The sequence below is a fragment of the Eptatretus burgeri genome, chromosome 10, assembly GCF_056783735.1.
Source record: "Eptatretus burgeri isolate ZD-2024b chromosome 10, Ebu_testis_v1, whole genome shotgun sequence".
NCBI classification, from domain to species: Eukaryota; Metazoa; Chordata; class Myxini; order Myxiniformes; family Myxinidae; genus Eptatretus; species Eptatretus burgeri.
In genome coordinates, this window is record NC_140970.1 from 28506378 (window position 1) to 28525512 (window position 19135).

At 46.6% G+C, this 19135-nt stretch overlaps 1 protein-coding gene and 1 long non-coding RNA gene across 4 annotated transcripts in view; one reads left to right on the forward strand and one right to left on the reverse strand.

The window, feature by feature from the left end:
• Positions 1 to 16989, reverse strand: part of LOC147018177 (syntaxin-2-like) — a 23471-nt gene extending 6482 nt beyond the window's left edge. The window contains exons 1-7 of the mRNA XM_085897614.1: positions 16753 to 16989; positions 14522 to 14584; positions 14242 to 14341; positions 14091 to 14165; positions 13923 to 13990; positions 12717 to 12825; positions 8851 to 8924 (exon numbers count right to left, since the gene is read on the reverse strand). Of these exons, the coding sequence (XP_085753740.1) occupies positions 8851 to 8924; positions 12717 to 12825; positions 13923 to 13990; positions 14091 to 14165; positions 14242 to 14341; positions 14522 to 14584; positions 16753 to 16815 (552 nt within the window). The 5' untranslated portion in view covers positions 16816 to 16989. The remainder of the gene's footprint in view (positions 1 to 8850; positions 8925 to 12716; positions 12826 to 13922; positions 13991 to 14090; positions 14166 to 14241; positions 14342 to 14521; positions 14585 to 16752) is intronic.
• Positions 16990 to 17172: 183 nt separating this feature from the next.
• Positions 17173 to 19135, forward strand: part of LOC147018178 (uncharacterized) — a 57922-nt gene continuing 55959 nt past the window's right edge. Inside the window, exon 1 of one of the 3 annotated variants that reach the window (XR_015062300.1) lies at positions 17173 to 17347. This is a non-coding gene — a long non-coding RNA (uncharacterized LOC147018178). The remainder of the gene's footprint in view (positions 17348 to 19135) is intronic. The other 2 variants (XR_015062302.1, XR_015062301.1) reach the window with 2 other exon arrangements.

Below are 19135 nucleotides of genomic sequence, written 5' to 3' on the forward strand. Positions count from 1 at the left end.
CGGGTTGATAAAGTGGATGAAAGCCTGGAACGTCATCGTGCCTGTGTGGATGCTCGTATGCAGCTGCAGGTTGAAGAGTGGGGAGAGCTGAGGAAGCAAGGGATGAATTTGGCGGAGGAGGTAAAAGGATTGGAGGCTCGTTTGGACGAACAAGTTAAATTATGAGCCAAGATGAAGTCTTGGATAAAGGCCTGGTAGAGCCGTCTTTTGTAAGTAGAGTGTCCGGGTTGGTTGAGGAGCAGCTACAAACTCGCGACGGAGCCTTGGAGGAGGTTGTGCGGGCCCAGAAGATCCTGCAGGAAGAGGTGAATCGGTCCATTCAACGTTTGGAACAGGAGGCAAAATTGACCCATGAGACCCTCACCACAAAACATCTTTGGCCACAGTGTGCTCCGAAATTGGATACGCAGCCACAAGGGTGTTTGATCCCTGGGCCGGATTCGGACAAAGGAGAAACTGAGAAGCGGGCCACCGTAAAAGTAATCCCGCTGGTAAATTTCGACGGGTCAGGGAGCGTTGAAGCTTTTCTGACGCAATTTGAGTGCATTTCCCGACTAAACGGGTGGAATGAGCAGGAACGTACAGGGAATTTGGTGGCAACGTTGCGGGGACCAGCCGCAGATGTGTTAAACGTGATCGCGGAGGGGATGTTGACCAGCTCCCACATTTGCGAGGCGTTGAGCCGTCGGTTTGGGTTCGCGGCAAACTGTGATTTGGTGCGGGCCCAGCTCCAGCACCGCACATTAAAGCCGGGTGAGACAGTGCAGGAGCTGGCACAGGACATTTACCAATCAGTCAGGATCGCGTATCGGGACGTTACAGTGGAGGCATGGGACAGACTGGCACTAGAGAAATTTTTAGCTGCTCTTCCTGACCCTGAGGTCCGAGCGCTCGTGGAGTTACAGGATCCACCCACCGTTCACCGAGCGGCCGAGTGCGCGGCCAGGCTGGCCTCGTGGAGTCGGCCGGGTCGGGTTCCAGAGAGGCCATCGGTGACGATCCGACAGGCGGAGATCCAGGATCAGGGAGGGGGGCTGGGAGAAATTGGCATAACCCAAATGTTTCAGGAAATTTGCCAGAAACTGTCGAGTTTGATAAAGGGTAATCCGGTAGTTAGTGCGCCAAAGCGGCGGGGTCCAGCCCAGCCAATAGAGCAATTCGATTATGGCCGAGGGGGTCCGGAACCGGAAGAGACATTTCACCGATACTCACGGGGGCCTTTTATGGGGAGTTGTTTCCGGTGCGGGCAAAGAGGACACATGCAACGATATTGCCGGTACCCGGTGATGGAGGGACCCTCCAATAAACTTTTAGACTCGGAGAGGGTGAATCCTCCTGCTGAACCGCCAGGTCTATCCGAGATGCCCTTTCATAGGTCGGGTCCGGAGATCACTGTCGGGGGTCGGGGAGACTAGATTGGGCTAAGCATATACGGCCATGCTCGGCTGCTGAGATTGTGGCGAAGTGCCCTCCTTTGATGGAAAAAAATGAATTGTGGGAAAATTGGCATGGGTTTGTAAGTTCTGCTGGGTTTTAGAGTGACAATCGGGACAGTGGGTAATTGGTAACAAAGCGGGCACAAGTGGCTGTCCAATGGCTGGTGCGTGGATCGGGTGAGAAGTGCTGTGTGAGTTGTTTTAAGTCAAGAAGTGAAATGTATGGTGAACACATTGATTTTTTATTGGACATGGTGTGGTAACAGGGAAGGTCATGGTCGGCGAAGTGTTAGAAATGCAGGTGTCACATGTAAGGCCGATGGGGTGGGGGAGTCATGTGGGTTTTGTGGGTGGGGATGATGTACTTGTCCACAGGGATTGCTGAAGCTCACGGTGAGCGGGAATTGCGACCCCCTTCAAGGCGATTCACCACCAAGTGGCTAATGGTGACAGTGTCTGGAGGCAACTGGGAGAGGGTCTGGTTGGGCGACCAAGGCGGGTAGGACCTTGGCGACCCAGGAAGGCCAGAGGAGCCAGTGAGACCCCTTCCAGAGTGTTGTACGGGATTAGAGCTGATGGCTACCAGGGGGGAGGGAATCAAAGGGAGCGGGGCGGAGAAACGTCCGGGTTGGACTAAAGCTTACCTGTGGGCATGGTTGCACCTGAGATGCCCCCATCATCTTGTGGTAACCCACCCCACGGCCACGACGGGATTCAGCCTGCATGATTAAAATGAGGACCATGACCTAGAAATGTGATGATGACCATGGTGTGAGTGTTGTGAAGATGTATTAGTCCCACTCAATCCCGCACAACTTGACATGTGCAGCAAGGGCATGATGTCCGCATAATTTTGGGGCAAGCAAATTTGAAAATTGGCTCCCCAGGTAACGCTGGGTCTATTAGCATCCACTGGGGGAGGCGGTCAAGTGTAAATATCCTGTGAATAGTGTCGTTAAGGCTTAGAGTAGGAATGTAAAGTACAAGTGTTGTGTTTTTGTGGAACCTTTTGTTTCCCCTCCCCAGATCACTGGAAGAGTGTTGGGCAAGAGCGATGATCCAGAAGATGGAGTGCAACTTCGCTCAGTGCTCTCATGTGATAAAATAAAAACAAACAAAAAAAAACAAAAACGAATGATTGTTTAGGCGAGGATAAGGCCATAAGGGGGTAGTACATTAAGCAGGATAGGTAAGTTAGCTGCGACTCGCTGCCCATTGCCCCTCCTACTTTATTTCGTTAGGTTAATTAGGTGTGAGTCAGTAAGTGTTAAGGCTGGTACGGTAGCGCCTGTGATATACCTTGCAGGAGCTGCAGTACCAGAGGAGGGGGCAGTGTTACGTTTGAGGGGGGGGGTATGCATTCAAAGGGTAATTAGGATGTTTAATTAGGTATGCCATGCTGTTCGAGTTTACCAGGATCTCGATGTAATAAGTAGCAATTCAGTGGTGATAAGTTGTCTAGTAAATGTTCATTTCTTCAAGGGGGAAATGATAATTGTCACGTAATTAGATAGGGACACGGGATAGGGTAAGTATGTCTGCGTAAACCCCTTTTGGTATTCTCTGGAGGCTGGCCGTGACGTCACAAGACAGTGCAGCGGATGGCTCCGCCCCGTGATCACGATTGGCAGAAGGCGACGGCGGTGGGCCAATAAACGGCTCGATTGGAAGTGACGAGGACAGGAGGATAAAAAGGTTCTGTTCGGGGTCGAAAAGGAAGAGGAAGAAGATCGGGACAAAAAGATCGTGTTTTTTTGGTGTGGAGGCTGTTGCGCGGGAAGCGTACTTGTTGTGCTGATTCGATCGTGTTCTTCATCGTGTCTTGGAGCCTTGCTGAGCCTCGTGCCTCACCTTGGCTGGCTCTTGGGTTCTGCTGACTCGGAGTATGGGGTCGAACGGCGGGCGGACCTGCCTCCCTCTCCTGCTCGAAACTTGGCGCCAGAACTGGTTCCCTGGTGGCTGTGAGCGGACTTGGGCCAGGACCAGGAGGTCGACAGCACCACGGTTTCTCCTGCCCCCCTGACGAGAGCAAGGCCAGCTCGTCCGACGCTGATCCAGGGACAGTTGCGTCCACACCACGGTCCAGCCTGACCACCAGAAATAGCTACGTTGTGTGTGTGTGTGTGTGTGTGTGTGTGTGTGTGTGTGTGTGTGTGTGTGTGTGTGTGTGTGTGTGTGTGTGTGTGTGTGTGTACTTGGCGCCTTAGAGGGTTTGAGATCTGTATATTCATTGGAATTGTCTGTGTTTTCCCCACGCCCGATCCCACACCATCCCGTCGAATCGCCCCGGATCCCTCTTCTTGCCGAGTCTTGTTATTTCTGGTTAATAATAAAAACAAATAAACATCATCAACTCAGTGAAAAGCGACTCGTGCCACCTTCCTCGTCCCGTTTGCGGTAGAGCGATTAGAACCGCCATGTTTGGGTTATAAATAAATAAACCGCCTCCATCGTTTCAGCTCATTCTACGTTGGCGGGACTGTTCAAGTCCCGTGAACGTCACAATATATATATATATATATATATATATATATATATATATATATATATATATATATATATATATATATATATATATATACATATATATATATATATATATATATAAATATATAAATATATAGTCAACCCCCACTTCATCGCAGTTCACCTATCGCGCCCCCGCCTCATCGCGAGTTTTCCCTTGGAACGTAACTAATTTTTCTGCGGATTCCCCCGGTACATCGCGCTAATAATATATAAGATACAAATTATAACGCGTGGTGCTCGACCAGTCACACAACGCACGAGACAAAGTTTCGCTTGTGAACTTCGAATATTTTCTACGTTTTTTTCTCCAAGCCCCACGATACCACCCAAACGCCCTGCACCTTCTCAGGCTTCTGGCAAGGAACTGAAGCGCCAGAGGAAGGTCCTGGGACGCTCCAGGAGAAGGTTAAGGTAAAGGTGCTCAAACCCAGCACCTCAAAACCGACCAGACCAGACTAGTCGATCTCCGGCACCTCAAACCCAATCACTGCCAAACTGACCAGACCAGACTCGTCGATCTCTGGCACCTCAAACCCAATCACTGCCAAACCGACCAGACCAGACTAGTCGATCTCAGGCACCTCAAACCCAATCACTCCCAAACTGACCAGACCAGACGAGTCGATTTTTTGGGGAGGCGTCCATTCATCGCGGATTTTCACTTAGCGCGGGGAGGTTTGGAACGTAACTCCCGCGAGAAATGGGGGATTACTGTATATATATATATATATATATATATATATATATATATATATATATATATATATATATATATATATATATATATATATATATATATATATATTGTGACGTCCACGGGACTTGAACAGTCCCGCCAACGTAGAATGAGCCGAAACGATGGAGGCGATTTATTTGTTTATAACCCAAACATGGCGGTTCTAATCGCTCTACCGCAAACGGGACGAGGAAGGTGGCACGAGTCACTTTTCACTGAGTTGATGATGTTTATTTGTTTTTATTATTACCAGAAATAACAAGACTCGGCAAGAAGAGGGATCCGGGGCGATTCGACGGGATGGTGTGGGATCGGGCGTGGGGAAAAACACAGACAATTCCAATGAATATACAGATCTCAATCCCTCTAAGGCGCCAAGCACACACACACACACAAAACGTAGTTATTTCTGGTGGTCAGGCTGGACCGTGGTGTGGACGCAACCGTCCCTGGATCGGCGTCGGACGAGCCGGCCTTGCTCTCGCCAGGGGGGGGGGGCAGGAGAAACCGCGGTGCTGTCGACCTCCTGGTCCTGGCCCAAGTCCGCCCACAGCCGCCAGGGAACCAGCTCCAGCGCCAAGCCGAGAGCAGGAGAGGGAGGCAGGTCCGCCCGCCGCCCGACCCCGCACTCCGAGTCAGCAGAACCCCAGAGCCAACCAAAGCGAGGCACGAGGCTCGGCAAGGCTCCCAGACACGATCAAGAACATGATCGATTCAGCACAACAACCAGGACGCTCTCTGCCGCCACAGCTTCCACACCAAAAAAACACGATCGTTCTGGTTGTAATCTTCTTCTTCTTCCTTTTCGACCCCGAACAGAACCTTTTTATCCTTCTGTCCTCGTCACTTCAATCGAGCCGTTTATTGGCCCACCGCCATCGCCTTCCGCCAATCATGATCACGGGGCGGAGCCATCCGCTGCACTGTCCTGTGACGTCACGGCCAGTCTCCAGAGAATACCAAAAAGGGGTTTGCGCAGACACACTTACCCTATCCCGTGTCCCTATCTAATTACGTGGCAATTATCATCTCCCCCCTTGAAGAAATGAACATTTACTAGACAACTTATCACCACTGAATTACTACTTATTACATCGAGATCCTGGTAAACTCGAACAGCATGGCATACCTAATTAAACATCCTAATTACCCTTTGAATGCATACCCCCCCTCAAACGTAACAATATATATATATATATATATACATATATATATATACATATATATATATATATATATATATATATATATATATACACACACACCTTATAATCCTAACAAGCACAATCATACGCAAGAAAAAGAGCAATCACAGATTGCATACCCTCACCAGGACTTCTTTTGAGTATAGTATTTTATAGGTTTTTGGGTAAATACAATACGACTGCCAAACCATGTGACCTATGACATCATATGTCTGAAACTTTTGTTCCTCATGGACAGGCGGTCATATGTGTAAAGTTTTGCCTCGATCTGTTCAGCCATTTCAGAGAAGATTTCTGAAGGTTTAAAAAAAGCATAAAACAATATGGCTGCTGAATCATGTGACAGATGAAATCATCAATTTTTTTTCTGTGGACCATTTTATCCCGAGATGACCCTCAAAAATGTTCACACTGATTGTATGTGGCGCTCTACATACTGTATGCAATTATCTTCTTCTTTCGGCTGCTCCCGTTAGGGGTCGCCACAGCGGATCATCCGTATGATCCGCATAGTGATTTGGCACATGTTTTACGCCGGATGCCCTTCCTGACGCAACCCAGGTCGCCTCTTACGACACAGGGATATGGTACACCTATTTTAACCGGGGTATACACCGGCCCAGTACACTGGTACTCATTTCGCCGACCTCGGAAGGATGGCAGGCTGAGTCAACCCCCTGGTGTATTAATTCAGTGGCCCAACGGGGCTTGAACTCAGGATCTTTTGGATCCCAAGCCGCTGCCCTAACCACTGCGCCAACACACCAGGCTCATACTGTATGCAATTATGACATCATGAAAAAAAAAATCACTCATTCCCCATGAGGAGTACTTTCTTGCTATGTGCCAAGTTTCAATTTTTTCTTTGGCTGGGTGTGCGCTGCCGCTCGCCACGTCGCCACAGGGCGAATCCCCCTTACCTGTGGCTAATATTTTAAACCACCCATTAGCCACTGTGTTTAATCCATGTTTTAGTGGGTTTTTTTTTTTTACCAGTTTTAGACGAATTTTGGGTGATTTTAGCACAGAATTCAACCTTCGTTGAGCCGGCTGCCATTTTGTATGTTTTGATTACGGGAATCACGCGTGATTTCGTACAAGCCTATATATACTAACTTTAGTAGTTTTAAACTAGTTTCTAGTTTAAAAAAAATAAAATAAAATAAAATTGACCGAAATTACGCATGATTCCCATGATTCTCGTTTCAAATTTTTATTTCCCCCCCCCCCCCCCGGAATGATTCGGCACGACTCGGCGCTACATGCTTCGTTGGGTCAGTGGTTGCCAGGTGAGTTTTGACACAATCAGTAGTAGTACGAGTTTGTTTGGATGAGAGAGTTTGTTTGGATGAGTGAGTTTGATGGGTGACATTGGTTGGAAGTGTGAGTTTGATGTGTGAGATTGGTTGGATGAATGAGTTTGACTGGCATGAGGTTGGCCCAATCCTGGTCCACAACCACCCCATCCTCGACTACCACCTACTAAAGGCACAACGACCATACCTCCCCCCCACACACACACACACACACACACACACACACACACACACACACACACACACACACACACACACACACACACACACACACACACACACACACACACACACACACACACACACACACACACACACACCATCACCACCACCACCACCACCATCCCTCACAATCACCATCTCCCCTGATGGTCGTTCATTCAACCAATCTCACACGTCAAACTCACTCATCCAACCAATCTGAACAATCCAACTCACTCATCCAACCAAACTCACACATCCACCTTAAAATTAACTTATTATTTCATGTTGCTAAAAAAAAAAACTTTTGAATAAAATATGTGGCTATTTCCTTTCTCCTGTCATTCTAATCATTGTAAACCTGGATTAGCCACAGTGGCTAATTCCTTTTGAAAGCCAGAGCACACCCAGCTTGATGCGATTTCAGAGATACAGAGGTCCAAAGTTTTTTCCGTTTCTCCAATCTGGCTGCCACATCACGTGACATATGACGTTATAATTATCATCACAACATTCTACATGAGTCGGCGCACCAATGGTGAAAATTTCATCTCAATCCGAAAAGCAGTTGCGGAGAAAAACACGAAAATTCTGTGCAGACAAACAAACAAACGGACCCAAATACAATACCCTCTCCTTTGGTGAAGGTAAAAAGATATTACTACTGGGCATTGTGCTCAGATATGCAAAGGAAAGGACAGCATTGCTAATGGAGGTGTCAGTACCCAGAAAGTTTGGTCTAAATAACGAGGAAATTATGAAATTGACCAAGCACTGGGAATCGAGAAGAAAAAAAAAAGTGAAGAGAACGTGGAAGCAGATGCAAGCCGGCATTGTGCCCGGGGATAAATGGAGCAACAGAAGTGATAAAGCAGAACCTCAATGAGATTTTAAAAACAATACCAGAAAATAATACAACAAATGAACCACAATCGGAGACTGTCCGACATTCATTTACAATCCTGAAAAGTGTTTCAACAACAAAGATACGAGAAAAGAACCTGCTGAAGCGATAAAGTACAAAAACATCACAGCTTGATCCTCGAAACATGATCATAAAAAAACTAGAAAGTCCATCGAACAATTTACCCCACGCAGTCTTGAGAGAAAAAAAAGAAAATGGGTGGGGCCTGCGAGCAGCAAATTTGATTGGTTCATGTGATATAAAATGCCATATTTTGTCCAAGTACTGCTAAACGGAAGGTTTCTGAAAGTGCAAATAAGGCGATTTGTGTTCCACAGTGTTCAAGTATATAATCAATCGAAATAAAAGAAAGATTTTAAAGGTTGTATTAAAAAAAAACACAAAAACTTTATTTTTGTAAGTTTATCACCGTTAATGCAGCATCTTTTAGGTGGGAAGTTGGTGGGGTGGGGGGGGGGGGCTCGGAGGGTAGAGGGAGAAATTAAGCTAAAAATAATCTTACTCCCTGAGTGAATATTGATGAAGTTCCAGATTCCAGCATCTCATCCAACTGCTCAGGAGTCAGAGTCTGTCCAGCTGGAAGAACACAAACAGCACCAAACAAACAAGGCACAAACATGCTGTCTTTCCTCAATACTTTAACACAAGTGTTCTAGATCAGGTAAACATCAAGCACTTACCCTCCCACAACTACCCCAATTTAAATTGCCAAATAAAATGCCAATGGTAGGGCAAAGCAAAACCTTCCAGGAAGAATTGCTGCTCTCAAAGGGAATAATAGTGATGATGCAGCTTTTGATACAGTGGTCAGTGCCTTCAGAAAGTGTTCACACCCCTTTACTTTTTTCACATTTTGTTGTGTTGCAGCCTGAATTTAAAATTGATTACATTGAAAAATTCTGTCACTGATCTCCACTAAATATCCCATCATGACAAAGTCAAAAAATGCTTTTAGACATTTTTACAAATCAATTAAAAATGAAAATTTGAAATGTCTTGCGTCAATAAGTATTCAACTCCTTTGCTATGTACCCCAAATTGAGCTCAGGTGCATCCAATTTCCTTTGATCATCCTTGAGATGTTTCCACAACTTGATTAGAGTCCACTTGTGGCCAATTCAATTGCTTGGACACAATTTAGAAAGAAACACGCCTTTCTATAAAAGGTCCCAAGAAACTCTACCATGAAGTCCAAGGAACTGTCCGTATAATTGTGATGAGGCATAGATCTGGGGAAGGGTATAAAACAATCTCTCGAGGATTGAAAGTTCCCAAGATACAGTGAGCTAAATCATTTGGAAATGGAAAGAATATGGAACTATCCAGACTCTGGAATAAGGAACCTAGAGGTGGCCATCTGACCAAACTGAGCAACAGGGCAAGAAAGACTTTGGTCAGGAAGAAGACCAAGAACCCAAAGACCACTCTGACAGAATTACAGAGTTCCTTGGCTGAGATGGAAGAACCTGCCAGAAGGACAACAGCTTTGCAGCACTTCATACATCTCGGATTTATGGGAAAGTGGCCAGACTGAAGCCACTTTTGAGAAAAAGGCACATGACAGCATGCCTGGAGTTTGCAAAAAGGCACATGAAAGACTCAGAGCATGAGGTGAAAGATTCTGTGGTCTGATGAGATGAAAATTGAACTCTTTGGCCTGAATGCAAAGCGCTACATCTGGTGGAAACCGAGCATAGCACATCAACCATCTAACACCATCCCTGCCGTGAAGCATGGTGGTGGCAGCATCATGCTATGGGGATGCTTTTCAGTGGCAGGGACTTTGAGACTTGTAAGGATAGAGGGAACAATGATTGGAGCCAAACAGGCAAATCCTTGAGGAGAACCTGCTTCAGAGTGCAAAAGACCTTAGTCTGTGGCAAAGTTTTATGTTCAAACAGGACAATGACCCCAAGCATACAGCCAATGCAACACTGGAATGGCTTCAGAACAAGAACGTGAAAGTCCTTGAATGACCCAGCCAAAGCCCAGACTTGAATCCCATTGAGAATCTGTGGAAAGACTTGAAGATTGCTGTTCACCAACACTCCCCATCCAACTAGACAGAGTTTTAGCAAATCTACAAGGAAGAATGGGAGAAAATCCCCAAATCCAGATGTGCAAAGCTAATGCAGACATACCCAAGAAGACTCGAAGCTGAACTCACTGCCAAAGGCACTTGTACAAAATATTGACTCAGGGGGTTGAATACTTATCGAAGCGAGATATTTCAGATTTTCATTTTTAATTAATTTGTAAAAATTTCTAAAAATACGTTTTCACTTTGTCATTATGGGATATTTTGTGGAGATGGGTGACAATTTTTTAATTTAATCCATTTTAAATTTAGGTTGTAACACAACAAAACGTGACAAAAGTCGAGGGGTGTTAATACTCTCTGAAGGCGCTGTATGTTACCTTTTACTCCCTCCATACAAAAGGCGATTTCCACAATGCAGAACATGGCAAAAGTCATCATCCTTTTTAGGTCATTTCCAATGACCTAATAATTGGTGAGACAAAGGGTAATACGGGTCCGTCCGTCCGTTCACAATGAAGTTGAAGTGGGAGATCTGGTCATTAGTGATCCTGATAGAGGTCGATGAGACGTACACGATGGTATGACTTTCAAGGTCACCGAAGGTCAAGGTCAAGGTCACGAGGCCTTTGAAGTTGCGAAAATGACAATTTTCAAATTCTATCTCCTCCGCCATTTCTCAAGCGATCTTGAATTTTATTGTAGCATACGAATCTATGGGACAATATCTAAATTTGGTCAGGCCGGATTTTCGATATTCGCTTTCGTGTCACGTGACTTCAAAGTTGGCAAAAAATGACGATTTTCAAAATCTATCTCCTCCTACATTTCTCAAGCAATGTTGAATTTGATTGTGGCATATGAATCTATGGGACAATATCTAAATTTGGTCAGGACGGATTTTCGAATTTCACTTTCGTTTTCACGTCACGTGACTTCAAAGTTTGCAAAAACTGCCCTACCTTCAGGAGGCTATATATTTTCTCGCAGAGATGACCGTCACTCCCGCACGGGTGTATTTTTATTATTAATTTGGTTATTTCTCCGCCGGTGTCCGTTAACATGTGACTAAAACATCTCTCTCACAAACTACACGACCAATATGGACCAAATTTGGCACAATGCATCAGCACAGCAAGGTCTCATGGTGTTCTGCTCCCCATCCAGATGTGCCCCCTATAAAGGGGTGAAAGGGGGGGGGTTACCCAAAATATTGGTATTTTATTCAAAAATCTTCTTCTCAGAAACCTCCGACAGATCCAGACCAAACTCGCCATGAGGCATCGTTACCATGCCCTAACCTGAAGTTGTGCTCTTCATGGCTCTCCCCCGAAATGGGGCCTCCTCCCCGAATCCCTCATTTTCACGAAAACATCTTCTTCTCCACAACTACCTGAGCGATATGGATCAAATTTGGTATGATACTTCAGAACAGTTGCGTCTCATGGGGTTGTGCACTGTATCTGGATCTGCCCCCGACAAGAGGCTGAAAAGGAGGGGTTTGCATCAAATTCAGGTAATATCTTTTTAAAATCTCCTCAGAAACTGTTGGCCAGAATGCAGACCAAATTCTTCATCAAACATAAGGACCATGCTGTTAACTGAAGTTGTGCTTTCCATGACTGTACCACTTCAGGAAGGGGACCATGGCCCCTTCCCCCTAATCCTTCATTTTCATCCCACCTGTTGGGGAAATAACCATCTGGCCAAAAAATAAAAATAGCCCCGTATGGGACTATTTTTATTTTTTGTCCAGAGTCGAGGCTCATGGAGGAGCGAGAACACAGAATGGTTCAGGATGAAATGGAACAAAAGGAACAGCAAAAAGAGGAAGAGGACATACCAACAGCAGGGTTGAAGGACAAAATCGAGTAAGACTTGGAGGGATAAGGGACGTGGTGAAGAATGGCAAGGGGAGTTACACATGGGGTGAACAAGATTGATACAGCCACAAACTCTCAATCACAGAAATGGAAGGAAAGACTGAAAAATCTATGAATATTTTTCTTGCACCAAATATTTATTTAATCATTTCATGATCAACAAGCCAAGCACCCTTTTATCCAACAGGATATAAGTGAAATGGACGTTAAAAAAATAAATCAATGGAATCAACTTCATGAATGATAGTGATATCAACCCCAAATGGACACGGATGGACACGAGATAGCAATAATATGGACACTGACAAAATAATGGACACGAGATAGCAATATCCGAATACAAAAATACAATTACCTATCATGACATAATCTTTGCACGTTTCAATTTTGCCCATTGTCTCTCACCAGTCCCCATCAATCCCAAACTAACTTGGCTAACACACTCACATATATCTGCCTGTCGGATAATGCGATCCCGAGAGAGATCCCCGTACTTTGCCTGCTCTTCATTACATTTCTTCATGAGCTCCAGAAAGCGAGTGTGAAGAGTGGTGTTCTGAAACAGCAAAAACACGTCACAAGTCGAATTAAAAAAAAAAACGCAAGACTTCCTGTCATCCACACCATCATTACTGGATTCAAATGATTAATTGCCTTTGACCTTGCAGACGTACCGAAGTGATGCAAGCGTTACATTTGATGCATGGGGATTATCCATGGCAAGAACCAAAAGAAAAAAAAATAATTAATAATTAAATATGTGCATTGGGTTAAACAGAAATATTTTCATTTCAGGCAATTTTGTCTATCTACCAGGTCTGAGCTGGGTTATGTACTTCGCCACTCCCTCTCCAGAGATATAACCTGCCTTTTCTCTTAGCAGCATAGCTCGATCTCCTCGTCTTGCCACGGAGCAAACCAAAAACTAAAAATGACCTTATGCAAATTTTGGCATTTTCCAAAGCAAGGTGACGGATGATGAGAGGGAAATGCACTGAAAGGGAGGGGGTAGGGAAACAACTGGATAGAGAGAAGATAACTACTCCATCCACAAAATTTAACATCACCAACACTGTTCGTACATTTACAAAGCCACATCAAAACTAATGCCATTCTCTCAGCTACCCATGTAAATGAACCCTCACCTGGCCAAAAACAACCCAGCTCGCTCTCTGATGAAGCCTATCCAATGCACATGCATCGTTTCGATAACAAAGTGACCAAAACGCAGTATTTGAGATGCAATCCGTTGAGAAAAAGCAAACTCTACTCCCTTTGCTTTACGCCTAATGCCTTTCTTGATACGCCAGAAAATGTTGGCCTCGAATATCCTCATGTTAAAGAACCACCAACTTCATGAGATACGAATGAATTACAGGGAACGACCAACGGTTAACAGAAGTGGCTGGTGTGTGGACGTAGCTCTGCAATTAAGGGAGACAACGCATCCTGGCACTTGTCACCAAAACAGTGGGTGCAGTTGGACTCGTGTCATGCATGCATCTTCCGCGACATGACGTCTTTGTGCAATTCAAGTCAAAGCTGCTCCTTGAGGTTTACAATTGTACAACAGAAATGACGGAATGAAAAAAATCAAAAAAAATCAAAAAATCAAAAAAAACATCATAAGCTCGTGTGAAACTGCATTCTTACAAGTGTTACTCTTATTTTTGCTTCCGTCTGGTTTGCTGCGCCACCCTCTTCAATGGACTTCTCCAGATCTGAGCAAACAAAGACATGGATTAACAGGAGAATGCAAACTCTGCTCGTGTCAAATGAAGATGCATATTGAAGTCCAAATATCGTCCGAAGCCACATTACCTTTCAGGTCTCTGCTAAGTCGTTGGCAGCATGACAGTATGTCTGATCTCAACCGATGCAGTTCCTTTTTATCACCTGAGGAGTAAATGACCGATACATTTATTTCACCAATTCACCCAAGTGCACCACTTTCCCTACAACCCCTTCTGACCTTCTTTTGGCTGCAAGTCAGTCAAAACATTCTGCTGGATATCTTGCAGCCTATTCACCAATATCTCCAGCCCCGCCAAGTCTTCAGACATCCTGTCCACCTGAATCGGGATATAAAGTTTTAACAAGATAAACATCAGAACAAGCTGGCTGAATGAAGGGTAGATGGGTTAATGGAGAGGAGTGAGGGGGTTGGAGTGGCAGGAAGACACAACAGTGAGAAGATGGGGTACAAAAAGGTGAATGAGCAGACAGGTAGCTATGAGAAACAAATGCAATACTTTGGCAAAGAAAGCGTTTGTTGATGCATCTTCGTCATCAGGCACATTACGAGTACTTTCAGCCTGCAAGTGGAAGGAAAAACAAACAAACAAGAATAAGAAAGAAAGACAATTAAATCTCCCTTACAACACCAGTCTTCGACTACCAATTTGATATTAATATCTTCATCAGAAACACAGAATGATTAATAGTAAAAGAATTAAAAAAACAGCCTATTTAAAAAAAAAATACAACAAAAATAGACCTCAGATCTCTCACAAAATGCTCAACCCCACTCTCGATGTGGTTGAGCCGAATGCCCGCACCCCCAGCGGAAAGTTGCCTGTGCGCCTCCACACGATCCGTCTCAACGTGCGATACCCCAGCGAGCCGTTACCACGAGCTATCTCCCCAAAAGCCGAGCACCAGTGCCATGTCCCCACGAGCCATGCCACTGCAGCACTTCCCTGTGAGCCATTCCCTATCCTCGCCAAGCACTCGTGCCACCTCCCAGCGAGCTGAGAACACGTGCCCCACTCCAAGGGAGCCATTCCCCCTGAGCGGTATCCATGTGATGCCTCTCCATGACCCAAACCCCCTCCAAACAAGCAATGCCCACATGGCCACTCCCTCTGAGCCATGTCCCTGTGGCACCTCACTGCAAACCGTGTCGCAATGACAACTCGCCACAAACCGTGTCCTTGTGGCACCCTGATGCAAACCATGTCCCTGTGAAACCTCGCCGCGATCAGAGTACAGCTGTTGTCTTCCCGCGAGCCAAGTATCTGTGCCGCCTTTCCGCGAGCGGAGTACCCGTGCCCCAGCACCACTGCCTACCCGCGGGTCTTACTCCTGTAAGAGCAAGTCCACTCACGGGTCGTGCCCCTACACAGTCCACTCACGGGACGTGCCCCTACACAGTCCACTCACGGGACGTGCCCCTACACAGTCCACTCACGGGACGTGTCCCTACACAGTCCACTCACGGGACGTGCCCCTACACAGTCCACTCACGGGACGTGCCCCTGCACAGTCCACTCACGGGACGTGCCCCTACACAGTCCACTCACGGGACGTGCCCCTACACAGTCCACTCACGGGACGTGCCCCTGCACAGTCCACTCACGGGACGTGCCCCTACACAGTCCACTCACGGGACGTGCCCCTACACAGTCCACTCACGGGACGTGCCCCTACACAGTCCACTCACGGGACGTGCCCCTACACAGTCCACTCACGGGACGTGCCCCTACACAGTCCACTCACGGGACGTGCCCCTACACAGTCCACTCACGGGACATGCCCCTGCACAGTCCACTCACGGAACGTGCCCCTACACAGTCCACTCACGGGACGTGCCCCTACACAGTCCACTCACGGGACGTGCCCCTGCACAGTCCACTCACGGGACGTGCCCCTGCACAGTCCACTCACGGGACGTGCCCCTACACAGTCCACTCACGGGACGTGCCCCTACACAGTCCACTCACGGGACGTGCCCCTACACAGTCCACTCACGGGACGTGCCCCTACACAGTCCACTCACGGGACGTGCCCCTACACAGTCCACTCACGGGACGTGCCCCTACACAGTCCACTCACGGGACGTGCCCCTACACAGTCCACTCACGGGACGTGTCCCTACACAGTCCACTCACGGGACGTGCCCCTACACAGTCCACTCACGGGACGTGCCCCTACACAGTCCACTCACGGGACGTGCCCCTACACAGTCCACTCACGGGACGTGCCCCTACACAGTCCACTCACGGGACGTGCCCCTGCACAGTCCACTCACGGGACGTGCCCCTACACAGTCCACTCACGGGACGTGCCCCTGCACAGTCCACTCACGGGACGTGCCCCTACACAGTCCACTCACGGGACGTGCCCCTACACAGTCCACTCACGGGACGTGCCCCTGCACAGTCCACTCACGGGACGTGCCCCTGCACAGTCCACTCACGGGACGTGCCCCTACACAGTCCACTCACGGGACGTGCCCCTACACAGTCCACTCACGGGACGTGCCCCTACACAGTCCACTCACGGGACGTGCCCCACACGTTGCTGCGCCCTCGCACTATCAGCGCCTACCCGCTAATCGTGGCGACGTTCCCCGTCTCGTCGGTCCGTCCCCTCAAGTGTCCCCGTGTCTTCAAACCCCATTAAACTCCCATCCTCATCTCTCTCTCCGGTGATAAACTCATACATTTCACTACACTAACTCCGGGTGTCCAGTGTTCGTTACCCCAAGAAACGATTGAGTTTCTGGCGCTTGATCCTGGAGCTCAGCAAGTCTGTCTTTCATCATTACGATCGCCAATCACTTCCTTAATGCGAACTTCCGGGATTTTCACCTTTCCTCTTTCATTCTAATATTGTAAACTGTTTCCTTGACGCACTGCCCGGATTCACCGCTTACATCTGATGAATTCTAACGAGGCACGATGAAAAAAATCCCCAAAAAAACATGAACCAAGGAAGGGTTAACATCGTCAACTCTCGCGATACTTCGTTTCCCGTTCGGACGTGCAGTGCTGAAATGACCATGTTGCGACGTACAAAATCTGTCGCTATGTCATCGTGCAATACACACCGACAACAAAGAACACCAGAACTGCGGCGACCTCAAGGTAAAAAGGAATACAAAGACCAATCAATCAATCAATTAATAAATCATCATTTTACCAGTTACGTGGAACTACTTGCGAGTGTAGACGATCCGATGCTGGGGGAGTAAATCGGTCCCCACTGTACGTTCCTCCAGTGGGCACCAGGGCGAACGGGATGCAACGAGGCGTAGGATCTGAGCGACCCACCTCACAAAGGGTCACAGGCCCAAGGTAAATCCAGAGAAAGGTTGAAGTCACCTTGCGTTGAAGGTCCCACAATGGTTTTTACCTGATTGTACAGTATCTTCAGAGGATTGTACAATGTGCAAATTGAGGGAGTCGAGTTGGCACACCCTCGAGCGCTTTGCAGAAAACTGTTGGTTTCTATGGTAACCATTCACCTCCATTTGGACATAAATGAGAAAAAAAAACAAAATATGTACGCATCAGCAACTACTGTATAACTGATATCACGTTCAACGAGAAGGGCACTCGGTAGAGCACATCCCTCTGCCACGGTAATGCCTGATCCATAAGAACTTATCGGGCCCAATACGTTTTTGAAATTTCATGCCATACCACGATACCAGGAGTAAATCGTTTTTGGTCCTGTCTCTCTCTCTCTCTCTCTCTCTCTCTCTCTCTCTCTCTCTCTCTCTCTCTCTCTCTCTCTCTCTCTCTCTCTCTCTCTCTCTCTCTCTCTCTCTCTCTCTCTCTCTCTCTCTCTCTCTCTCTCTCTCTCTCTCTCTCTCTCTCTCTCTCTCTCTCTCTCTCTCTCTCTCTCTCTCTCTCTCTCTCTCTCTCTCTCTCTCTCTCTCTCTCTCTCTCTCTCTCTCTCTCTCTCTCTCTCTCTCTCTCTCTCTCTCTCTCTCTCTCTCTCTCTCTCTCTCTCTCTCTCTCTCTCTCTCTCTCTCTCTCTCTCTCTCTCTCTCTCTCTCTCTCTCTCTCTCTCTCTCTCTCTCTCTCTCTCTCTCTCTCTCTCTCTCTCTCTCTCTCTCTCTCTCTCTCTCTCTCTCTCTCTCTCTCTCTCTCTCTCTCTCTCTCTCTGAAAGGTGAAGAATCACTTTTAAAATTCTAGTAGTTGGATCCGGATCTTCACCAAAATCCAATCAATTTGTCGTGGACACAACCAACATGTCCACCAAGTTTCTTCCGAATCCGTCCGCAAATTTTTGAGATATCCTGCACACAAACAGACAAACAAACAAAAAATCACTCATGGAGTGAGGAAGTTGTCGAAGTTGTTTGAAAATTTATTATAACTTCATTGCAGTCACACGGATACAGTACAAGAAACAGCATTTACAGTTCAGTCAGTTGCCATCATGAACAGCATTCGAATGTGGAATGTGATGTCAATGGGTTTAAGTCAAAAACTCCATCATCACCTCCACCTCCTCCGCATAAAAACAAGCAAAATTCTTACTGAAAACGGAAAATTGACACACCTGCGTGATGGTAACGTCATAATGGATTGGTACGATGTGGAGGGCCTTTCATTGTTAATAAAACTGGCCTGCACTGCAAAACAATACATCACGTTTGCAGAATAGTGCCATTGGCGCCTGAGCGCGATAGACGAATTTTCGGTGTCAGGCGAACTATTGAACCGGAAGAGTCACAACGAAGGCCTGGATATCTCATGAAAAAGTAATATCTGAACTACATTCTCACCAAGTTTGAGCCACATATCACAAAAATTGATGGAGATACGCGCTTTCAAAAATGGCCAAATTATGACACATTTATGCTGATAGGATCCAGAATACAAATCGGAATTTGATCAAATTACGTCAGCTAATGGCCAATCGTATGTTTTACATTCCCTAAAAGTTTGAGCGAAAAATATAAAACTTTCGAATTTTAAGAATTTTTTTTGTCATGTAAATGGGCTTTTCAATGCAAATTTCAAACATTTTGTGACGTCACAATCTGGATCCGATCCGGTTGAAACATGGCAGGGTGAAAGATATTATGACCCTACAAAGCACATTAAATATCTAAGCAATTGAACAAGAA